Source organism: Dendrobates tinctorius, unplaced genomic scaffold, assembly GCF_039654945.1.
Source record: "Dendrobates tinctorius isolate UK_male_01 unplaced genomic scaffold, ASM3965494v1 ptg000183l, whole genome shotgun sequence".
Taxonomy (NCBI): Eukaryota; Metazoa; Chordata; class Amphibia; order Anura; family Dendrobatidae; genus Dendrobates; species Dendrobates tinctorius.
Window position 1 is genome coordinate 6,741,529 of NW_027361850.1, and position 24,915 is coordinate 6,766,443.

At 45.8% G+C, this 24,915-nt stretch overlaps 1 protein-coding gene across 1 annotated transcript in view; it reads left to right on the forward strand.

Moving 5' to 3' along the window:
- LCK (LCK proto-oncogene, Src family tyrosine kinase) overlaps positions 1-24,678 on the forward strand; it is a 175,044-nt gene extending 150,366 nt beyond the window's left edge. The window contains exons 9-13 of the mRNA XM_073551982.1: positions 8,469-8,648; positions 13,056-13,132; positions 13,877-14,030; positions 18,023-18,154; positions 23,387-24,678. Coding sequence (XP_073408083.1) covers positions 8,469-8,648; positions 13,056-13,132; positions 13,877-14,030; positions 18,023-18,154; positions 23,387-23,589 — 746 coding nt within the window. The 3' untranslated portion in view covers positions 23,590-24,678. The remainder of the gene's footprint in view (positions 1-8,468; positions 8,649-13,055; positions 13,133-13,876; positions 14,031-18,022; positions 18,155-23,386) is intronic.
- Positions 24,679-24,915: the final 237 nt, after the last annotated feature.

Consider the following 24,915-nt stretch of genomic DNA (forward strand, 5'->3'; position numbering starts at 1 on the left):
AAAATTAGCTCATTTTCTATCCATATTTTCAAACCAGAAAATCCACTGCATATTATAATACCAGGGTGAAGGAGGAGCTTTTTCCCCAAAATTTTATCCACAAGCTGCATAAGAAAATCCACAGCAAAAACTGAGCAGGGCTATGGAATCGACATGCCATCCAAATAATGAAATCTGTGGCAATATTTCCATAACAAAACCCACACAATATGGTGCAACTGTTGCGGCTACCAAATTTCACTGTGGAATTTTTGCTTGTAAAGGCAAGCCCGGACGCCTGCCCCAAAGGGGCTACAGGGAGGGCGCACATGACTAAGGAGGGATGCTAGGCCTGAGGGTTAGTGAAGGGTAAGGTGTAGTGCTTTTGTGTTTGTGGGGAAGGTGTGGGTTGGAGCTATGGGGCTTATGGTGCAATGTGAGTTGGCAGGGAGTGGTCAGTAGTGCTTTGTGCTTGTGGGGAAGGTGTGGGTTGGAGCTATGGGGCTTATTGTGCAATGTGAGTTGGCAGGGAGTGGTCAGTAGTGGGATGGATATATAGGGCAGAACTGTGGGGGGATGGTCATTCCTTACCTTGCAGACGTCCGGAATCGTCCCGCCCTAATTTTAGGATCTTCTGGAGATCGACATGGTGAAGAGAAGAAGAGGTTTGATGTTGTCGCAGCAGTCGGCGGAAAGGAGGGGGGTATTTGAAGTCGGTGGATTGCACAAAGAGCGGGGGGGTGAACCCAGTGCAGGAGCGGGTTACCCCTGGTGGTGCAATGGTATACTTGGTTAAGGTGGGTCCCAGCTGTGCTGGGTCACAGCGGGACATGTTAACGTGGGACCCTGCTGTGCTCGGTCACAGCGGGGCATGTTAACGTGGGTCCCTGCTGGGCTGGGTCCCAGCGGGACATTGGTTGGGCAACACTCGGCTGGGTGTCCTCGAGCCGGTGTGGTGCGGCTGAGGGCACGTGGTGGAGCTGGTGTTGCAATCATGTACAATGGGTTTTTGCAACACTCGGCTGGGTGTCCTCGAGCCGGTGTGGTGCGGCTGAGGGCACGTGGTGGAGCTGGTGTTGCAATCATGTACAATGGACTCTTCATTTACCCCCCCTCCTTTTGCTGGTGGTTATGTTTATGGAATATTTCTACATTTATGGATAAAATGTTATTGCTTGTTTGGTGAAGGAACAGCTGCAGTGATGGTCTGGTGATGGCGACGGCGGAGAAGATGGGACCCCTCTGCCTCCGAAGCGGCAGCAACGATCCCGGCCTCCTGAGCACCTCAGCCCGGAGTTAAGTTTGCAGCGGAGGATGAGCCCCATTAGCAGACCTGTTGCAGAAGACATCGCGGGGCCGGAGCCAGAAGTCGAGAAGCAGGCAGCAAGGTAAAGGGGCGGTGAGTGACGTGGCCGGCCTCCCCTCCATTTCGGATCGCGTCACACAGTGGTGACGCGCACGTCGCGGCCACGTTACCCGGCGTGGTCACCTGACCCGGCGCGGTCATCGGCATCGGTGGACGGCGGTGACGTGACGCGGCAAGGAGCCCGGTGGCGAGGGGGTGTGACTTCACCGGCCTCATTTCCTTTCTCGCGGCGCTGGGGGGAAGCGGGCGGTGGCTCGGTCATGTGGCCACCCTTCAGCTGCCAGGGGCCACAGGTCATGTGGTTCGGCGTCGCGTTCCCCCGGCGTTGGGTGCCAGATTCAGGAGGTGTTGCCTGCGGCTGGAGCGCCAACCTCCCCCCCCGTTTGAGGCTCTGAGCCAGTGACTTTTTGCCATGCGTTCCCGGATGGACAGTCGGTCTGGGCGCTGGCGCTGCGGCCCAGGAGGGCTGCAGTCGGCGTAGATCCATGGAGAAGATCGCAGTTGCGGTGCTCGACGCGGAGGACACGTGACGGCTGTTCCGTGGGGTTCCGCGGAGTCAGCCTAGTAAGTAAGGCTCACTTAAACCTTTATTAATGTCTAGATTATATTGGTTGGGAAGGGTGTTGCTACGTATGGTTTCGGGTGTTTGTCTGGGGGTTCGGAAAGATGCGCGGCTGGTCCATGTGGACAGCGTTCGAATCTGTGAGGGAATGGTTGCTTTGTGGTCCAGGAGGCTGTTTTGTGCACTTCATGAGTGTTGGGAGGTATTTTTTAATTTCATGCTAGTTTGCTTTTATGATAGTGGGTATATCTATAGGTGACGACATCATTTTATTTTGGTTAGTATAATTGTGCTTGCATTCTCTGGGTGTTTGTGTATGACTGGTGGTGATTCCATGGCGGTTTGTGAGTAATTCAGGTGGTGATACGGATATTGGCAGAGCGGTGGTGGATAGCCATATCCATGCCAGTTTTATGGTTTATTGTTATAGGCATGGGGTCTTTGGGCTGGAGGATTATCGCCGCGCCAAGTATTTGATAAGGGTTTGATGGTAGTTCACTGATGTGGTGAGCTGTTTTATCGCCGCGCCTAGTATTTGATAAGGGTTGATGTTAGTTCATTGATGTGGTGAGCAGTTTTATCGCCGCGCCTAGTATTTGATAAGGGTTTGATGGTAGTTCACCGATGTGGTGAGCAGTTTTATCGCCGCGCCTAGTATTTGATAAGGGCTTGATGGTAGTTCACTGATGTGGTGAGCAGTTTTATCGCCGCGCCTAGTATTTGATAAGGGTTGGATGGCAGTTCACTGACGTGGTGATCTGTTTGGGTAGTGCATCGGGCGGCTTAATCTTTCACGTTACGGTGGGGTGTGTTCTATTGCTGGTCAGAGGTGAGGGGGTAGGTGGTCGAGTTTTCATTAGGGTGTGTTTTATTTATATGCCGGGTTCGGTTCTCCAATAGGGGCTTTGAGTGTACTAAGGGTTTTCATGTTCACTAGGGGCATTTTGGTTTGTTGCGGCAGACGTTCTGGTGAGGTCGAGATGCTTGGGACGGCAGATCTTTCGGGAACCTGCCTTTCTGGCAGCAATGGATGACATTTCCCCCGGGGGGCTTGGAGTTGACCTTTTACCGGATTTGTTTTCCTGGTTAATTTCTGGGGATACGTAGATATGGCGTGGAACTGGGGTTATGGTTGGTCAATGTCCGGTTGTTGAGGTCCGTGGTTTGGTTTCTGCGTGGTAGTCGGGGATTATCTGGTATTAGGGATGGTGCAGTGCTTATTTTCTGTTCATGGTCCAACCTGGAACTACTATCTGGTATTAGGGAAGGTGGTGTGCTTATTTCTGTTCATGGTCCAACCCTTGACTACTTTGGGTTTCTTCATGCTCAGGGCGTTGTTGCGGTTATCATGTGTTTGGATAAGTCAAAGTGTTTGATTCACCTGGGGCCCTATGTCTAAGTCAGGTTAGGTTAGCGAGTACATCGTGTCAGGTCGGGGGTCGTTATTAGGTTCCCGTGTATATCGCGCTGCTGTTTTGGGGGGTTGATTTTGGTTATTGAATACGTGGGGCTACGATCCACTGGGGGGTTTTGCATGATCTGCAGTCATATGGCGTTCTTACGGTAATTTGCTGGTCGTGGCTACCCTGGGGCAGTTTTAACAACTTTTGTACGTAAGGACTGGTGGGTTCTCACTGCGGTTCTTTAGGGTTGCCGATTGAGCTTTTGGCAGACTGTATCGGGTGGTATTTGTTACAGCCGTTGATTGTAGCTACGTAGGAGTTTATTATAAAGAGTGGATAGTTTTTCGTTACAATGGGCTAGGAGGTTTATTGTAGGTGCAGCTGGTCCTGCTTTGCCTTCTGGGTATACAGCTCTCCTTAGAGTCTTTTCTTTTTGGGTGCCCCCGGACGGGGGGGCCAGGGTGAAGTGTTGTGCAAGGATGATGCAACATTTGAGTTGGGTAACCCAGCGTGTGCTTTACTGGTCTCGGGGGTCCTGGTTGGTGAACGGTTTGTTTATCCAGCGGGTGTTGTTCCATTTGTCAGGAATTTTGTATAGAGCATGAGGCAGGACATGTTGTTTCGATGGCCGTGTGAATGGTCTCCCGCGTGGGTGTAGCCCGTCCGGCAATACATGGCTATGTCATTTATTCCGTTATGCGCACTTGTCAGGACCGGCTGGTATTATGGGGACACGGTTGTGGTGCAGCGCTGCTGCGGGGGAGGTGTACTTTAGGTAGTGGGTTAGCAGGTTGCAGCTATAACATTACTTTCATTAATGTCGGGCTGGTGGTACGCTGTGGCAGGGGAAGCTAGTGCGATGTGCATTGACTTTTAATGATTCTAAGGACCTGGTAATCATCTGGGGCTGTGCTCCGTTTGGGGGTGCTTTTTGCGGTGCTTTGAGGCTGAGTGGTGGACAAGCATCGGGCACCGGTGAGTGCGATGTTTTGACGGATGGCCCGGGTTTATGGTGTCTGGGGTTTTCGGGAGACGTGATGTGTGTCTGAGTTTTCCTGGATTTCAGGTGGTGTGGAGTCGCTTTTCTTTCTTTTGTGAGTAGTGTCGAATCCGCAGTTCATCGGGGAATGGGTGCGGAGTACATCTCACTTTTGGTAAGAGGGTGGCAACAATAGTGTTGTGATTCTGGGTTCGAAGTGCACGGGTGATGCACACAATTAATTCGTTCCGGGTCGTGGTGATTACGGGGTGGATTGGTTTATGAATTCTAGTTGGGTGGATATTTTAAGATAGATGCTATCACGCAGGGTTGACGGGACCAACAGCGTTTTGGTACTGCACGTGTGTGGTGGAGACTTGGTCGCTGGGGCGTCAAGGAGTTTGATCTGAGACATCGGGCCTGAATGCTCCTGCCTGGGAGCCATGCTCGTGTTGTTGTTCATGACTATATAGTGGGGCACGTTTTTCAAGAATCTGTCGGAGGTTGGGGAACCAGTGTAGGTTCTGTTGTTACGTCTATAATGCTTGGCTTCGATTATTATCAGGTGGAGTGCAATTTTCTGCCTGGGAGCCGTGCTCATGTTGGTGTCCATAGGGGCTCCTGTTTGGAATGACTACATAGTGGGTTTTACTGGGCACATTTTCAAGAATCTTATCGGAGGTTTGGGGAACCAATGTAGGTTCTTTTGTTCACGGCAATAATGGTTGACTTTGATTAATTATTAGGTGAAGTATAATTTTCGGAGGCGCCTGCAATGTTGCGGTCTCAACGAGGCAGAGGCGGCGGCTCAGGTTGGGGACTGGTCGCGCAGGCGGTGCATAGGATTGGACGATGCGGTTGGCTAGTTGCAGGTCTTGGGTGTGGCTGACCTTGTTGTACTGGTATTTTGGTGTAGGTTGGCATTGTGAGGTCTAATGGGGATCAGTTTTGATTGATTGGTCTTGGTACAGAAACATTGGTTACTCGAGCCACAGAGTCGGCTCGGGTTGGGTTTTTGGTGGTGGTACTCGCAAGTACAAGGTGTCATACGTGCTCGCGGTGGCGGAAAGGAGGGGGGTATTTGAAGTCGGTGGATTGCACAAAGAGCGGGGGGGTGAACCCAGTGCAGGAGCGGGTTTCCCCTGGTGGTGCAATGGTATACTTGGTTAAGGTGGGTCCCAGCTGTGCTGGGTCACAGCGGGACATGTTAACGTGGGACCCTGCTGTGCTCGGTCACAGCGGGGCATGTTAACGTGGGTCCCTGCTGGGCTGGGTCCCAGCAGGACATTGGTTGGGCAACACTCGGCTGGGTGTCCTCGAGCCGGTGTGGTGCGGCTGAGGGCACATGGTGGAGCTGGTGTTGCAATCATGTACAATGGGTTTTGCAACACTCGGCTGGGTGTCCTCGAGCCGGTGTGGTGCGGCTGAGGGCACGTGGTGGAGCTGGTGTTGCAATCATGTACAATGGACTCTTCATTTACCCCCCTCCTTTTGCTGGTGGTTATGTTTATGGAATATTTCTACGTTTATGGATAAAATGTTATTGCTTGTTTGGTGTTAATAAACGGGGCTGCTGTGGCCTTTTACATCCAATGTCACGCAGTCGTGTCTTATTTAAGTTAAGAAGGGGTAAGTGTGGGTTTTGGGAGGGGTCATTACAGTGAAGCCGTCAATCAGACTTTCCTAAGTCAAGGCAAGCCCGGACGCCTGCCCCAAAGGGGCTACAGGGAGGGCGCACATGACTAAGGAGGGATGCTAGGCCTGAGGGTTAGTGAAGGGTAAGGTGTAGTGCTTTTGTGTTTGTGGGGAAGGTGTGGGTTGGAGCTATGGGGCTTATGGTGCAATGTGAGTTGGCAGGGAGTGGTCAGTAGTGCTTTGTGCTTGTGGGGAAGGTGTGGGTTGGAGCTATGGGGCTTATTGTGCAATGTGAGTTGGCAGGGAGTGGTCAGTAGTGGGATGGATATATAGGGCAGAACTGTGGGGGGATGGTCATTCCTTACCTTGCAGACGTCCGGAATCGTCCCGCCCTCCCGCCCTAATTTTAGGATCTTCTGGAGATCGACATGGTGAAGAGAAGAAGAGGTTTGACGTTGTCGCAGCAGTCGGCGGAAAGGAGGGGGGTATTTGAAGTCGGTGGATTGCACAAAGAGCGGGGGGGTGAACCCAGTGCAGGAGCGGGTTACCCCTGGTGGTGCAATGGTATACTTGGTTAAGGTGGGTCCCAGCTGTGCTGGGTCACAGCGGGACATGTTAACATGGGACCCTGCTGTGCTCGGTCACAGCGGGGCATGTTAACGTGGGTCCCTGCTGGGCTGGGTCCCAGTAGGACATTGGTTGGGCAACACTCGGCTGGGTGTCCTCGAGCCGGTGTGGTGCGGCTGAGGGCACGTGGTGGAGCTGGTGTTGCAATCATGTACTGTACAATGGGTTTTGCAACACTCGGCTGGGTGTCCTCGAGCCGGTGTGGTGCGGCTGAGGGCACGTGGTGGAGCTGGTGTTGCAATCATGTACAATGGACTCTTCATTTACCCCCCCTCCTTTTGTTGGTGGTTATGTTTATGGAATATTTCTACGTTTATGGATAAAATGTTATTGCTTGTTTGGTGTTAATAAACGGGGCTGCTGTGGCCTTTTACATCCAATGTCACGCAGTCGTGTCTTATTTAAGTTAAGAAGGGGTAAGTGTGGGTTTTGGGAGGGGTCATTACAGTGAAGCCGTCAGTCAGACTTTCCTAAGTCAAGTCCACCCTGGATCGTATGGGCATAACAGAGACTGAGAATCAAGCAGTGATGTGAAATGTCTTTTGTACGAGGGGCGATCCAAAAGTAATGATTATCGGTTATTTCTATTGCACACAGAAATTAAAATAAAATGTTTTCTTCTCTCTTAGGTACCCACTAGTCCAGGAAAAAAAAATCACTTAAATAGGCCACGATTCCCGGGAGCTACATTCATTTGAATATGAACTGCCAAGGAGTGAACATCAAAATGGAAAAAAACGAGCTCAGAGCTGTCATCAAATACCTCTGCTTGAAAAAAATGTCTTCCAAAGACATACACAGCGACTTGGTGGAAACATTGGGGGACTCTTCTCCTCCATATTCCACAGTTGCACGTTGGGCCAAGGAATTTAAGCTGGGAAGAACATCGACGGAAGATGAACATCGCGAAGGACGCCCATCCACGTCCCTCAATGAAGAAAACGTGGAAAAAGTTGAAGAAGTTGTGTTGGCAGTTCGAAGAGTGACTATCAGGCATGTAGCTGAGGTCACAGGGATCTCATATGGCAGTATTCAAAGAATCCTTGCAAAAGAATTGCATATGAGAAAGGTCTCCGCGTGTTGGGTGCCAAAAATGTTAACCGACGAGCAAAAGAAGAAACGAGTTGACATTTCAATAGCAAATCTCAAAAAGTTCCAAGCAGACAAGGAGAATTTTTTGTCACGTTTTTTGACCATGGATGAGACCTGGATCCACCACTTTGATCCCGAAACGAAACAACAATCGATGACATGGAAACGAGCCGACAAACCGACGCCGAAGAAATTCAAAGTGTCAAGCTCAGCAGGGAAGGTTATGGGACGCTGAAGGAATTATTATGGTGGACTATTTGGAGAAGGGAGCGACTATTACGGGCTCCTACTACGCAGAACAAATAAGAAGATTGCGGGAGGCTATCAAGGAGAAAAGGCGCGGCAAACTGTGGGCTGGAGTGCTGTTTCACCAAGATAACGCACCGGCTGACAAAGCTGCAGTTGCCATGGCTACCATTCAAGAAGCGGGCTTTGAACTGGTGGAACACCCCCCTATTCGCCAGATCTAGCCCCCCAGTGACTTCTTTCACTTTCCTCGGCTCAAGGAACACCTTCGGGGCAAGAAATTTGACAACAATAGCGACGTGATAACCGCTGTTGGGGAGTTTTTTGAGGGTCAAGATCAAGAATTTTTTTCGAAGGGAATTCTAAGTTTAGAAAAGAGATGGACTAAATGTATAGACTTGTTAGGAGACTATGTAGAAAAATAAAAAATTTTTTTGACTATATTCATTGTGTTTATTATTGATTATCATTACTTTTGGATCGCCCCTCGTACATGTCAAACATGCCTGTTAATTGGAACTGTTTCCATTTACAAATTACTAAGTTTTCTTTTGTATTACACTTTGTCTTTTTGGTTAGGATTCTACAATAAGCACGCCAAAGTCGCAATAAAAAGCCTTAAACAGGGCACCATGCCACCAACAGCTTTCCTGGCAGAGGCTAATCTAATGAAGCAGCTGCAGCATCCACGACTGGTCCGCTTACATGCAGTGGTAACTGAAGAGCCTATATTTATTGTGACAGAATTCATGGAAAATGGTAGGACTTTTCTATTAAATATCTTATTATTGTGATACATAAGGTAGCAAACACACAATAATGTGATCTTGAGTAAAAGAGTAAAACTGTCTGCACTTTGCTGAGTACTCTTTACAAAAGATAATATAACATACAGAAAGTACAGTTGTGGCCAAAAGTATTGACACCCCTGCAATTCTGTCAGATAATACTCAGTTTCTTCCTGAAAATGATTGCAAACACAAATTCTTTGATATTATTATCTTCATTTAATTTGTCTTAAATGAAAAAACACAAAAAGAATTGTCCTAAAGCCAAATTGGATATAATTCCACACCAAACATAAAAAAGACGGTGGACAAAAGTATTGGCACTGTTCGAAAAATCATGTGATTCTTCTCTAATTTGTGTAATTAACAGCACCTGTAACTTACCTGTGGCACCTAACAGGTGTTGGCAATAACTAAATCACACTTGCAGCCAGCTGACATGGATTAAAGTTGACTCAACCTCTGTCCTGTGTCCTTGTGTGTACCACATTGAGCATGGAGAAAAGAAAGAAGACCAAAGAACTGTCTGAGGAATTGAGAAACCAAATTGTGAGGAAGCATGAGCAATCTCAAGTCCATCTCCAAAGACCTGAATGTTCGTGTGTCTACCGTGCACAGTGTCATCAAGAAGTTTAAAGCCCATGGCACTGTGGCTAACCTCCCTAGATGTGGACGGAAAAGAAAAATTGATAAGAGATTTCAATGCAAGATTGTGCGGATGTTGGATAAAGAACCTCGACTAACATCCAAACAAGTTCAAGCTGCCCTGCAGTCCGAGGGTACTACAGTGTCAACCCGTACTATCCGTCGGCGTCTGAATGAAAAGGGACTGTATGGTAGGAGACCCAGGAAGACCCCAATTCTTACCCTGAGACATAAAAAAGCCAGGCTGGAGTTTGCCAAAACTTACCTGAAAAAGCCTAAAATGTTTTGGAAGAATGTTCTCTGGTCAGATAAGACAAAAGCAGAGCTTTTTGGGCAAAGGCATCAACATAGAGTTTACAGGAGAAAAAAAGAGGCATTCAAAGAAAAAAACACGGTCCCTACAGTCAAACATGGCGGAGGTTCCCTGATATTTTGGGGTTGCTTTGCTGCCTCTGGCACTGGACTGCTTGACCGTGTGCATGGCATTATGAAGTCTGAAAACTACCAACATATTTTGCAGCATAATGTAGAGCCCAGTGTGAGAAAGCTGGGTCTCCCTCAGAGGTCATGGGTCTTCCAGCAGGACAATGACCCAAAACACACTTCAAAAAGCACTAGAAAATGGTTTGAGAGAAAGCACTGGAGACTTCTAAGGTGGCCTGCAATGAGTCCAGACCTGAATCCCATAGAACACCTGTGGAGAGATCTATAAATGGCAGTTTGGAGAAGGCACCCTTCTAATATCAGGGACCTGGAGCAGTTTGCCTAAGAAGAATGGTCTAAAATTCCAGCAGAGCATTGTAAGAAACTCATTGATGGTTACCCGAAGCGGTTGGTCGCAGTTATTTTGGCTAAAGGTTGTGCAGCCAAGTATTAGGCTGAGAGTGCCAATACTTTTGTCTGGCCCATTTTTGGAGTTTTGTGTGAAATGATCAATGTTTTGCTTTTTGCTTCATTCTCTTTTGTGTTTTTTCATTTAAGACAAATTAAATGAAGATAATAATACCAAAGAATTTGTGTTTGCAATCATTTTCAGGAAGAAACTGAGTATTATCTGACAGAATTGCAGGGGTTTCAATACTTTTGGCCACAACTGCATATAAAGTAGTTATGTAAAGCCCGCAATACACATTGCTTCGGCCAACAGCCATCTCAGCCAGCTTTTCCATACTCCCATACACGGATGCTCCCATTCAGCTAAGCACTCGTGTTCTCCAGGAGACAATGTGATCGGCAATCCAAAATCCGACATGCCTGATTGACATCCTTAGTGACAATCAGGTGGCCGGTTCCCCCATACATATTAGACTGTCAACCGAACCAGCCAGCATTAATCTAATGTATGTCGGGGCCTTAAAGGGAATCTGTCAGCAGTTTTTTCCTACCTCATCTGAGAGCAGCATGATGTAGGTAAAGATAAGCTCAATCCAATGATGTATCACTTAGATTACTGGATGCAGCCATTCTGATATAATCAGAGCTTTTAGATTTAGAAAGAAGCAGAACTGAGAAAGCTAACCCCGCCCACACCAGGCTCTCTGTGTACAAAGTCCATAGACAGTGAGATGTTTATCACAGGAGGGGGCGTTGCCGGACAAGTGTAGTCTGGCAATATTAACCTCTTAGGACTCTTTCACACATCCGGTTTTCGCCGTCAGGCGAGATCCGGCATGTGTGTGTTAAAACGGATCCGGGTTTTTTTACCGCCGGATGCGGTTTTTTCTCATAGATCATAACATGCGCTGGATCGCGCCGCATGTGCCAGCGTTTTGTTCCATTTTTTGCCGGATCCGGTGAAAACATGGTGTCCGGCGGCCGGACAGAACGCATGTTGTAACGTTTTTTTGTCTGGCGTAAAAAGCCAGACAAGCGTGGATGCGGCGCTCCCGGCACTGTGTCACAATCAAAGCGAATGAGGACTTCCGGCCACCAGATCAGTCTTTCGCCTGATCCGGCCACCGCTTTCTCTCTGCACATGCCCGGATCATGCCCATACAGAGCGCCGGAACTTCAGACGCATCTCTCTCCGATGCATCCGTTCTGGGCCGCTTCCGGCACTCCGGCTTTTCGCTGCACGCCGCCGGAATAGCAAAAACGGATGTGTGAAAGTAGCCTTAGTGATAAATCCTTCACAGTCAGTAAGCAACAGCACACACTTTGACAATTGAAGTGATACATCCCTGAATTCTGTGTTTCAGCCTCTATCTCCCGCTATCTTCAGACTACATAACAAAACCTGCTGACAGATTCCCTTTAAGAATGCTAAGTACGATTTACAACTTATGTTAACAAAGTGATGGTTATAGCAATAATGGTAACTGTGATGGATTTGTAGAATATGTACAATGGAGAGAATGATACTGTCATGACACAGGATGGGGTGGTTCAGTCTCCGTCCTGGTCAGGTCAGGGTTAATATTAGTTCGCCTCTCTGTGGTTCTGGGTTGGCTATTTAATGCTGGTAGTTCCTTGGTCTGGTGTCGGTGATACTTCCATTTACCCAGCTAGAGCAGCTGACCCAGGTTACTCAGTTAACTATCATTATTCCTCTGTATGCTTGTGCTTGTCTGTGTATGGCCTGGTTTGTTCCCTGACCCATCTCTGTCTCCCGTTTCTGTACAGTTCTGACTTCTCTGGCTTCTGACACTCAGTTTCCCTCCTGATTACTCTCCTGTCCTGCCCTTGGATACTGCGCTCCCTCCTGGCCTCTGACCCCCGGCTCGTTATTGACTCCTCTCTCGTCTCATCCTTCGGCTCCCATCTACCCCGTCTGGCTTCCGACCCTCTGCTAGCTCCTGACTACGTCCCCGTTGCCACCTCCAGCCGACTCCAGTCCTTTTGCGTGGTAGTTGGCTCTGCCCCCCCCGTCGTTCCTCCTGACCTTGCACGTCCAGCAGGGCTACAGACCGGTGTGCACGGCGCTTTGCGGTGCCCACACTACCTCCTTGCTGGCCTGTGTTCCCTGCCTAGCGCCCCCTTAGTTTCATCTCCGGATAAACACTAGCTGTGTATCATTACAGATACAATGATATAACTTCTGGATCCGAAGATCCAGTAGGTAAAAAGTGATAACCATTCTGAATGTATATCATTCAGATAGCATTTCATGAATGACAATGACATCGGATGTATCGGATGACTTCACTGAACATAGATTATATGCTTAGCCTAAACCTAGAGAAAACCTTCCATGGCCATAATATCTCTTGCGTTATACTTGGAACCATGCATTTAGATAGGAAGTCATTCTGGCTTAATTTCTTTTTCTGGTAAGACTACTGATTCATTTTCTCAAAAGAGATAATCACATTGGACAATCCATTTATGTCACTAAGGTTCATTAGCATAAACTGAGTACCTCACTGTGGCCCTTTGCATCTGATTGTCACGCTGACAATAGGTTGTTATTCTTTTTCCGCCGATTGGAATATTCCGTACACAGTATTCCTTTATTTTTTAACATGGAAACCTTTGGGCAACGGATGCCTCTGCATGTTTATATGGTGGCATCCGACCAAGCTATATGTTGGGAAATCCTCCTGATAGAGATCTTCAGGAGACATTGCAATGTGAAAGTAGCCAAATAGATGAGGGACCTAATCCTGAATTCCCGAATAGGAAATTGGAATATCTGTACCTAAATTAGACAAGCCCTTTATTAGTCATTATTAAATACTGAAAATGAATAATCTTGGAGTGTTATCAATCTATTGCCTCTTTCTTCACAATACAGGGAGCTTGGTAGATTATTTGAAGACACCAGAAGGCCTCAGACTAAATGTCTATAAGCTTATAGACATGTCAGCTCAGGTAAGAATTCATATAACAGAATATTGAAGCTGGCAGAGAATATAGAAATGGCAACACCTAGAATAAGAATTATAAAGAAAATTCTGGTGAACCACAGAAGGATTGGAGGAACACAACTTGAGACTGAGTCACTTCTGCAAATTTAAAGAGCAGAAAACCATAAACACATCCACCATACAACAGACATGAGAGCAGTAAAACAGACTAAATTGATTTTAAGGCTGGGGTCACACTTGCAAGAAACTCGCATGAGTCTCGCATCTCAATACCCAGCACTGCCGCCAGCACTCGGGACCGGAGTGTGCTGCTGTCTGTATTTCTATGCAGCTGAGCGCTCCGGTCCGAGTGCCGGCAGCAGTGCCGGAAATTGAGACGCGAGAATCGTGCAAGCTTCTCACAAGTGTGACCCCGGCCTAATGGGGTCTGTTGCGTTTTGATGTGGTGTCCATTATTTTAACAAAAAGAATATCGCTGCATGCTGCACTATTTTTCCTATTTAAATATGACTGAATGATAATCTACAAAGGAGGCTCCTAGTGTGGCCTCCAATGCAGATGTGTACTCAGGCTGACAGTGTGAGAGATTCGGCACACAGCCTTTTTTGTTTTATTCTCCTATGATAGAACAGAAAACAGTGAATAACATCACAGATGTGGAATCAGTCCTATTGTAAATGCTATAAAGAATATTTTAGATATGCACTTTTTATCATTTATTAGTCCTCCTCACTTTGCTGACTACTAGGTGGCAGAAGGAATGGCTTTCCTGGAGCGTAAAAATTATATCCATCGGGACTTGCGAGCTGCCAACATCTTGGTTTCAGAAAGAGTGATCTGTAAAATTGCAGACTTTGGTCTGGCTCGTATGATTGAGGACAATGAGTACACAGCACGAGAAGGTACCTAACTATTGTATACAACTCCTGTCCAGTATTTATCTTTTTTTTTTTTCAAATAATTAATCTCCTAAACCTTTTTCATAATATGTTACTGTTGGGTGAAAAGTTTTTTAGAATATACGGTATTATTTTAAAGGTAGGTATTCTAAACCTTAGAACTTTCTATTCAACATTTGCACCTCTTGGTTGACTTTACACCATTACTTCGAACCATAATAATGTTGCACATTATTAAAGGGGTTGTCCACTACTAGGACAATCGCTTTTCAAACTAAATGTTTGCTTCTGTTAAAATAAAAGCACTTACACCCAACTCCTGTAGCGTTCCAGGGGTGCCGCCACTCGTGGTCCCAGGGTTCTCATGAGGTTATGTCACTTAAGCCCCGCGCTGGCTTCACTGCCTCACAAGAAACCAATACTTGTGGCATATGTATGGCAACCATGTGCCGCATCAGTATCACACATACCGGCGCTTGGGAAGCAGCGGTACAGTTAGTGCTGTTCCCAGTTGCTGAAGACCGCTTGCATCATTCTCCCCTTCTCGTGCTGTGATCAGCGCTATCAGAGGAGAAAGTTGAGAGTTGTATTCAGCTGATAACAGCGAGAGCAGGTGGCAGCTGATGGGACTACTACTCCTATCAACCTACACCTGCTGCCACTAATAACAGTGAGAGCAGGTGGGGGCTGATGAAAGTATTCATCAGCTGCCGCCTGTGCTATAAATAAATATATAAATAAACCAGCATGGATTCCTCTGTATTTTTGATAACCAGCCAGGCAAAACTGACAGCTGCGACCTGCAACCCTCAGCTGCCACATTATCAAGTTAAGCTAGTTATCAAGGAGTCTCAACGCCGTATTTTTAATTATTTAAATAATTTAAAAAATGGTGTGTGGTCCCTCTCATTTTTGACAACAAGCCTTGTTAAAGCAGACAGCTGGGGACCGATATTCTCAGACTGGTAAGGAGCCATGGATATTGCCCCCCAGCCTAAAGATAGCAGCCTGAAGCCTCTCAGAAAAGGCACATCTATTAGATGTGCCAATACTGGCGCTTTGCTTAGCTCTTTCCACTTGACCTCTGGCGATGGTTCATATTTGTGGATTTGATGTCACCTTTGTATTGTTCGGTGACATCAATATAGCTATATTGTAAATAAACACACACAAGCAAGCATAAAGTCTTTTATTTGAAATAAAAACAAAACACACTTTTTCTTTGTTATTTAAAAATAGCAAACACAGTTATATTCACTTAACGCCCATTCCATTGAATACCTCATCACCTGTAATGAAGCAAAAATAAAAAAACAACAATATCACTCACCTGCCCAACGTTCTGCCCCACAGTATAATCCCTGTGTGGGGATAAATAGTTTTTAACCTGAACTGTGCTAAAATGTGACTGTCAAATCTGAGAACCACTGATGAATGAGCTGCTACGAGCACAGTATCAGTGAGCGATGCTGACGTCATCGAGGTTACCACCAGTCACTGAGGCTACGTTCCCAGCTGGGCTGAACTGCGGGTGAATAATTATTAATACGGTGTTGAGACCCCTCTATTCTTGATAACTAGCCTTGCTAAAGCTGACAGCTGAGGGTTGCAGCCTGCAGCTGTCAGTTTTGCCTGGCTGGTTATCAAAAATACAGGGCCACACAGTTTTTTTATTTACTGTATATATTCGAGTATAAGCCTCTCAGCTTATACTCAAGTCATTGTTCTAGGGGGCCGGCGGGGGAGGGGGAGAGCAGGAGCCGGCAGCTGTCAGATCATACTCACCCCCTCCTGGTGCGGCACTTCCCTGCTTCTCAGATGGTCTCCGGCGCCGCAGCTCTTCCTGTGCTCAGCGGTCACGTTGTACCACTCATTAAAGTAATAAATATGTACTCCACTCCCATAGGCGTGGAGTGCATATTCATTACTTTAATGGCAGTACCACGTGACCATTGAGCACAGGAAGAGTTGCTGGCACCGGAGACCATCGGAGAAGCAAGAAGTGCAGAGACCACGCCAGAAGGGGGTGAGTATGATGGGGAGGACGGGGGAGCCATGCGATATTCACCTGTCCCCGTTCCACCGCCGCGCGCTGCTCTGTCTTCTGCATCCTCTGGCTGTGATGTTCAGGTCAGAGGGCGTGATGATGTGTTTAATGCGCGCCCTCTGCCTGAACAGTCACTACAAAGACCCAGAAGACAGGGCGGCGTGCAGTGGTGGAATGGGGACAGGTGAATATCGCAGGTGTTGGGGCCCTGAGCCAGCGGTGACACCGGCACCTGGCCCACATAGCGCGTTGGTGGCCCCCATTGTGCGCCGGTGTCCCCACCTGCTCAGGACACTGGCACCTGGCCCCCAGCGACTAGAGGTGAGTATGTAATTTTTTTTTTAATTGCAGCAGCATATGGGGCATATATATCTATGGAGCATCTTATGGGGCCATCAACCTTTATGGACCAACATATGGGGCATATTATTCTATGGGGCATCTTATGGGGCCATCAACGTTTATGGAGCAGCATATGGGGCATATTATTCTATGAAGCATCTTATGATGTAGAAATAGATAGACAACTCCTGTTGAAATTGATAAGGAACAGTGAGATAGCGTTTTGAACAAGCATATATCAAACAATGGAGGTTTCACAGTAATGAATGGTAGAAATAGTTTTGCTATATACAGCAGTAATTAACAGTGAAGTCTCCAGGAGAAATGGTTGATAGAAGTATGATGTAATTAGTCTATGGTACTGCTACACTCAAAGTGTATTACCATTTTTGTCTGATTGGTACTGCCACATCATGTATGTGTTACCATGCTGTAAAGATTGTAATATATTTTGCTGTATAATGTTCTGCATATTTATGTACAGATTAGGGTAAGCTAGTGCATCCTTTGGGGACATTAGTGGAGGTCACTATTAGTATATAGTTCCTAGATATGGGTAAATGAAGTTCTGTAGTGGGCCACTAGATGGGGGCATATTAGTGGGCCTTGTTAGGTATAGCTGAAAGGAAGTTCATAGATGGTTAATTGTAGGAGCTGCTATGGGATAAGTGAGTGTAGGATATAGGAACAGGTTAGAAGGGCGAGCATGCCCGACGTGTCCACAAGGGCTCTAGGCCCAGGACGACATAGCAGCTACGCAAAATTCAGAAAGTGAAGAAAGAGCAAGGGCACAGACAGACGGGTGCTGGATAGATCCGGAGCACCAAAGAAGTACGGTTCTACAGCTAGAACAGAAGAAGAGAATTTTGGGGCCAAGAGTCGTGCAGGGCGCAGAATATTCACAATGTGGCAGATCTTAAATAGGGCTGAAGCTTGTAAGTCCAGGGCGAAACGGATGAACGGGATCCCCTATGTCTTGAGGTCCTACAGAAGTGAAGCTGCGGTACCGTCTAGGACGCTACTACCCCGTGATGTGCGTGAGGACAAAGAAAGCAGGAAAGGGAAATTGCAGGAGGAATGCTATGTGGCCTGTAATGTTACTGATGTGCCCGGAACCATTGAAGAGGAAAGTAAAATCATTTGTTTGGCATCTGGACCGATATCTGTGTCCGTCCTTTCCACCCTATGAACTGAAACCGAGTGTAAAGGAGCTGTGCAACACCGCAGTGGGATCCCTGACGGTGAACCAGAACCCCAAACAGGCAAGCTGGCAGAGGCTGACAATTTTTCTGTGGGAGGAGGCCAGGACACCAAGGCCCTGGTGTCCTCAGCCATGACTACTGTCCTGGCCGAGTCTTACACCTTTCTAATAAAAAAAAGATATAAAAGAAAGTGTAGTTCTTTGAAAAAGCTACTGGCTCTGTCCTGCCTTGTCCCATTGACTTTGATAACTCTTCATTACTATCTTGAAATAAAATTTTAAACATCTGTATATACAAAATAGCATCAGATGAGAAGTTTCTTTAGACTGTCTGTTTTTTTCACAGCACTAAATTATTATTGTAGCGCAGATAATAATGATCATAAAATGTTTTCTTATCTGCAGGTGCCAAATTTCCAATAAAATGGACAGCTCCTGAAGCGATAAATTATGGAACGTTTACCATTAAATCAGACGTGTGGTCATTTGGTGTTCTCTTAACTGAAATCATCACATATGGGCGAATCCCATATCCAGGTAAGTTGACAAATTAGAAAGTACATGAAAAGATCATTAAAGTAATGGTATTGCCATCCTAGGCACTTAAGGTGAAAAACAATAAAGGTTGCACCATGATTTACCAAGAATGACTACTCTAGAACATTGAAATTGCATTACTGCCATAGAAAATGGGAAGAAAGGAAAAAAGCGCTATATAATGTATATATGAAATATTGGTCTGCAAAAATTGCTAGGAAAAATACAGTAAGAAAGAAGGTACTTAGTGCACAGATTGGCCAATATATGTGAGCCCAATTGTCCTTCGAAAATTGGGTCCCCATCCTAATATGTCACGTTTCCTGGATAAAAAAAAAAGACTACAATTTATGGGGCAGGAATAGACCAGCTAAGGCTGGTTTCACATTTGCGTCTGTTTGCGCAGTGTTTCATCCGCAGCAATCCGTATGCGTCATGTTTCCCTATCTTTAACATGGTGTACGCAGGGGCATGCGTTTGCATCAGTTCGCATGCGTCACCGTACGCATGCGTTGTTTTTCAGTATGCGGCGGGGTCCGGCGAACGCATCATGTTGGATTTTTGGAAGCGGCAAAGATCTGTCAAATATGCGCATTCATGCGCATGAGTGTGTAAAATAAACGCATTACTGTCTATGGAAACACATGCGTACGCAAGGATATGCGTACGCATGCGTTCGAAACGCATGCGTTTTTCACATAATCATGTCCGGGAAATGAGACACACCCATAGGGTGTGGCTTGTGTCAAGGAAATTGTCCGAACGTATGTGCTGAAAAAACACCTGCAAACGCTGCTTTTTTTGCTGTCATGCGTAAGCTGATGCGGATAAAAAACGTGGCGTAAACATGCGTTTGCGCATGCAGATGATACACTGCACACACAAACGCTAATGTGAACCTAGCCTAACTACTTAAAATCGCCTGTGGCTAATGGGAGTGGGAGTGCACATGTCCGAAAAGGCTTTGATACAAATATAGAAAAAGACCAGCACGTCCAAGAAAGTGTGAAGAGGCGGCAACCAAAAAAATCAGAAAACTTGAAAAACAATAAAGATTGCCCCATGATTTACCAAGAATGATTACTCTAGAGCACTGAAACTGCATTATTGACATAGAAAATGGGAAAAAAAAGCGCTATATAATGTATATATGAAATATTCATCTGCAAAAATTGCTATGATAAATAAGTAAGAAAGAAGGTACTTGGCGCATAGATTGGTAAATATATGTGAGCCCAACCAATTGCCATGTCAAGGCGTCCTTTGAAAATTGGGTCCCTATCCTGGTATGTCACCTCTCCTGGTCAGAAAAATCCTACAATTTATGGGGCAGGAATGGACCAGCTAACTACTTAAAATCACCTGTGGCTAATGGCAGTGGGAGTGCACATGTCCAAAAAGGCTTCGCAATCCTTGGCACTATCATAAAGTACTGATTGGTGCAATTCCTAAGGACAGCTGTATGAGGCCACGTTTTCCATATTTCCACTAATTTAACCAAGAAGGCCTTGTATCTCTTTTAACTCTATAGAAGCCTCAGCAGACAATAATTGTTGAGTAGTGGTCACCAGGTTAGGTTCTCTAACACATGTAGTTATCGTATATAACATAACTACCAATTATATTTGGAAAAGGGTCCACTCTGTTATGAGCACCATGAGCAGAAATTATTTTATTACAATCAAATCTGATAATCATGTTGATTTTGATAAGGGACTTTTCATGAAGTCTTAAAGTGGCAGTCCAAAGTCAAAGTTTAATTTAATCCAAAGTCTATCTTTTTAATGTAATAAATCACTTTTCTAATATAGTTTAATTAAAAGCTCCCTTTTAGAGATAGGTGAACCCAAATGGTAAAGTTCGGGGTCAGTATCGGACATCTAGTGTCTGTGCACAGACCCCGAACATGAACTTCTCCCGGCAACCCGAACACAGCTTGCTGAAAGGCTTTTGGCTCCATCACAGCCATGTCAAGTATTGGCATTCCTGTGATTGTCCGACGCACTGTGTAAAAACATAAATAAACAATAAAAAAAGTGAAGTTTTGCAGGTAAAGCTGACAGCTGCAGGCTGAAGTCTACAGCTGTCGGCTTTATCTTGGCTGGTTGTCAAAAATGAAGGGGTCCCCAAGCCGTTTTTTAAAATTATTTAAATAAATAATTTAAAAAAAACGGCGTGGGGTCCCCTTCATTTTTGAAAACCAGCCAAGGTAAAGCAGATGTCTGGGGGCTGGAATTCTCAGACTGGGAGGAGACCATTTATATTGGCCCTCTCCTGCCTAAAAATAGCAGCATGCAGCCGCCCCAGAAATGTTGCACCCATTAGATGCACAAATTCTGGTGCTTTGCTCAGCTCTTCCCACTTGCTTTGGGGCGTTGGCAAGTGGGGTAATAGTTTTGGGGTTGATGTCAGCTGTTTTTTGTCCGCTGATATCAAGCACAGGGGTTAGTAATAGAGATGAGTCTATTGCCTCCATTACTAGCCATGTAGTGAAAATCAACACAGTCAAACCCTACCCATATTGTAAAAAATAGCAAATATTGGACTTATTCTTTATTATTGTTTAGATTACAGATATATTGGAGATATAATTTTGTCTTTTTCACCTATGATAGCCATTTTTCCACTGTGAGAAACAAGATATTTTGGCTATATTGGCTATATAGTGGAGCTGTCCCATAATCAGAGGTTTTGGACTCAGGTAATTAAAATTATTCAAAAAATGTCAGCTGTTTTATGTCCGCTGACATCAAGCCCAGGGGTTATTAATAGCGATGCGTCTATTGCCTCCATTACTAACCCCGTAGTGAAAATTAATACAGACACACACTCTTTTACCCATGTATTAAGATAAAATTTATCTTATTCTTATTTATAAGAACAATATACAGGTATACAGTCACAAGTGTAGTACAAGGATAGGGTATAGATAGGTTGCAATTACCGTGTTATGTAGCAGGTAACCAAAGGGAGACGCTGATGGGTCACAGGTCCAAATCTTAGATACAGCCTTTCCTTGCTGCGTCAGCTAACGTATCCTCTGGCCATTAGACAAATTAAGTCCAAAATGAGGGTCTGCCTTATATCTCCCAGGTTGTTCCCTCCCACACTCTGCTGCCACCCCTGTGCTGGGCTGCCTCCCTCCTCCCATGTCTAAGAATATGATTTTCTGCCCAGAATCGTGGATGGCCCATAACTTTCCGCCCGAAGCTCTGAAGGGGTCAGTGGCATGGCCAATGGGTTCCACGAGATTTTATCTGCACATAGAGACTAAATACGCCTACCGTATGTAATTCCTGATAGCTGTGCATTATAACTCCATAATGCAAGGTTCTGGAGTTGGATAAATAATATGGGCGTGTGGGGAAAAGAATGCTGATTCTGATAATGTGCTCGGCTAGGCTCAGAGATATTGCATTCTGTTATTATAGATCATTTTCCAGATTCAATACCTCAGAGCCTGCTGTGACTTGTTGTACATGCTGTTTCCATGTGCTTCAGTCACACACACAAAGGGAGTCAACTGGCTGCAGCTGCAGATGAGTTTGCATCCTTGTGCTATATGATGGGGACCCGATCTTCAAAGAGTTTTTTCCTAGCTCTTTTAATTAAAGCAAAATATTGCATTGCCTTTTATGGCCTGGGAGAATGCCAAGGTGGGTGCACAGTAATCATCACCTGTCTGCCAATCCATATGTCCCATGACAAGCTCCAACTCTGCTACATATAGATGCATTGCTGAGCGGTGACATAAGAAATGCACCCACTCAGCTGAGAATCCAGGACACAGGTAACCTTTTCATCGCTGGTCAAAGCTGCTGGCTCACACACTGTCATCTATGAACGGCGGTAACATGTAATGTTATCGACAATCATTGTTACTGTCACAGCTGCTTTCCTCACCTTCAAATGAAGTGTCATCTCATCAGTCATGCCCATTTTGGGGCCTGGTCTAGTCCCTGCTTTGCTGAGCATGCGTCAGTTTTCAATTCCAATGCATGCTGTTGTGAATTCGCTTTCTGGCCTCCCTCTGGTTATTACTGAAGGTAGTGGAGCTGGTCAGATCGACAGAGGGGCTGCAAGTTCTCTTTCTGGGCTCCCTCTGGTGGTTACTGGAGGTAATGGAGCTGATCTGATTGACAGAGGCTTGCCACCTGATAATGATGATGACGATTGGAGATCTGGGGTTTCAGATTGGGATTTAAGACAGCCGACTCCCTCTATCCCTGCTGGTGATTTGCTTCCTGTTCCTCCTGAGGTCTGATTTCTCCAGCTCTGTCCCTGCATGTTCAGCTAAGTGGTTCATTTGCTATTCTGCTTGCATTTGATCTGGTTTTGTTCATCTCTTCTTGGTGCGGGTCAGCCAGCTCCGGCTGGGGCTGTGCGGAATCACCGCCCATATGTTACTGCTTTTGCCAGTTTGTTTTATCCCCTGTTAGATTGGTCTCTTTTCGCTCTGCTTTCAGAATATACCAGAGTGCTTATATAGTGGGGGGCAAAGTCATGTGACTTCAGTGTTTTTTGCATCAGATGTGTTGGACTTTTTGCAGGGTCTTTTGCGTGATTAAAGACAGTGTCTTTCCTTTCCTGTCCTGTCTAGTCAGTGTGGGCCCCATCATTTGCTAAGTCTATTTTCCTGCCTGTGTTTGTGTTTTCATCTTGTCTCACTGACAATATATGTTTGGGGGCTATCTATTCCTTTGGGGTCTGCTCTGGGGCAGTTTAGATTTCCCCTTTCTTGCTTTAGGCTTAGTTAGCTCTCCGGCTGTGCCGATGCGTCTAGGGTCATCGTAGGTACGCTCCACTGTTACTGCTAGTTGTGTGGATAGGATCAGGGGTCTGCAATCCACTTAGGTACCAACCTCTCTGGTTTTCGGTGGCTTAGCCTGGACCTGCTCTCCTCCTCGGTGACCCATTCATAACAGCATGCTCAGTATGAGCTACATGCTTAGAATGCTATACTTCCTTTGAATGCGCTGTGACTGTGTACTCCCTTGCCACATCCTGACTAGACATGCTCAGCGTTAATACAAGTGAATTGAGGGAGTACTAGTTTATCTAGTCGGTATCCTATGATCACTTCTGTGGAAACAGGCTTCCTAGCTGCAGCTCAGCAAGTGAGGTGCCAAGGGGCGCATCACTGCTGAGACCCACCTCACAGTTTGAGAAATACTGGTGTGCACTGAAAGCAAATGTTCAATCACATAAGGAAATATGTTTTCCATTCTGCAGGCATGACTAATCCCGAAGTGATAGATCATCTTGAGCGTGGGTACCGAATGCCAAAACCAGAAGATTGCCCTAAGGAACTTTATGATTTGATGATTCGATGCTGGAAGGAATGCCCTGAAGAAAGGCCCACATTTGAATTTCTTCGCTCCTATTTGGAAGATTTTTTCACAGCTACAGAGGGCCAGTACCAGACTCAGCCTTAAACTGTGTAGAGATATTAGATTGAAGTTCAAGAATATCAACTGTCCTGGCATCCCCAATGAAAGTTTGGCCATAGTCACCTTTTGTTTATGGCATACTGTACTTTATTTAAGCATTTTTATATAAGAACAAGCATTGTTGTAGGGAACTGATCACCAGTGAAGAAATATCATTTATTTATTGAGGGTATTGCCATCAATGAAGTGATTATTCAAAATTGAATGGGTTCAGAGTTGCAAAATAACAAAGCCTGCATTATTGTTGCCTATCGATTACATGCTTGTTACCTTTGGAGTGACGACGGGAATGGAAGAGCATACACAAGTCCAGTGATTGCAGAGGAGTAGGAAGAGCAAGAGAAGAAAATTAAATTGTTTTCAATTTTATAATTTTGAGATTAAATTCATAGACTTGTAACAAACAAGTACAATTTTTACCCATTTTATTTCAGTCTTCTAGGCATAAGTTATCAATGATCAAGAAATGCGATACTTCATTATGTTGGAGTGTAACTACTGCGCTATCTTCATTTCCCTATCTGTAAGCATACAAATTGATACCAAAAATATGTTTTTTTTTATCTTAAGCCCCCGTCTCACATAGCGAGATCGCTAGCGATCCTGACAACTATACGACCTAGTAAGGATCGCTGGTGCGTCACTAAATGGTCGCTAGTAAGCTGTCAAACAGGCAGATCTCTTCAGCGACACAGCAACCATCCAGCGATCCTCGGCGGTTGTTGGTACCTTGTCACACAGCAGCTTTTCTGACGATTCCCGCCTGCGTCCCTGAGTTCTGCGTCGCCAACGAGGTAGCTCGTTGAGTCAAACACAGCGATGCGCGCTGGCCAGCGGGACGCCGACGCCGATAAAATGGCCCAGGACAGCGACAAGTGTCACACGTAACGAGATCGCTGGCGAGGTCGCTGTTGCGTCACAAAATCGGTGACGCTTCAGCGATCTCGCTATGTGAGACGGGGCCTTAACTTTAGATGTGAAAAAAATGTGGTGTTTAGCGATCACGTTACTAAATCCTGTGTAACGTATACTTGTGCATTTTAAAGATAAAATAAATACATCTATAAAATTACACTCCTGTGTCTTTGTGGACTTAAATAAGGGAATAATGTGTGAGACTAATGGATATTTACCAACTAGTGTAGTTTTATCAACCAGATTTCAGTTTTCACCTTTTGGTTGATCATTAGTCTGAAGTTGATATGGCCAAGGCCAAGAGAAGAAACTGTCCCCAGTAAGTATCTACATTTCCAATTAGTGATATGGAAACAGCTCCACAAAGGAGCAAATGTACTAAAGAAAGTTTGGTCC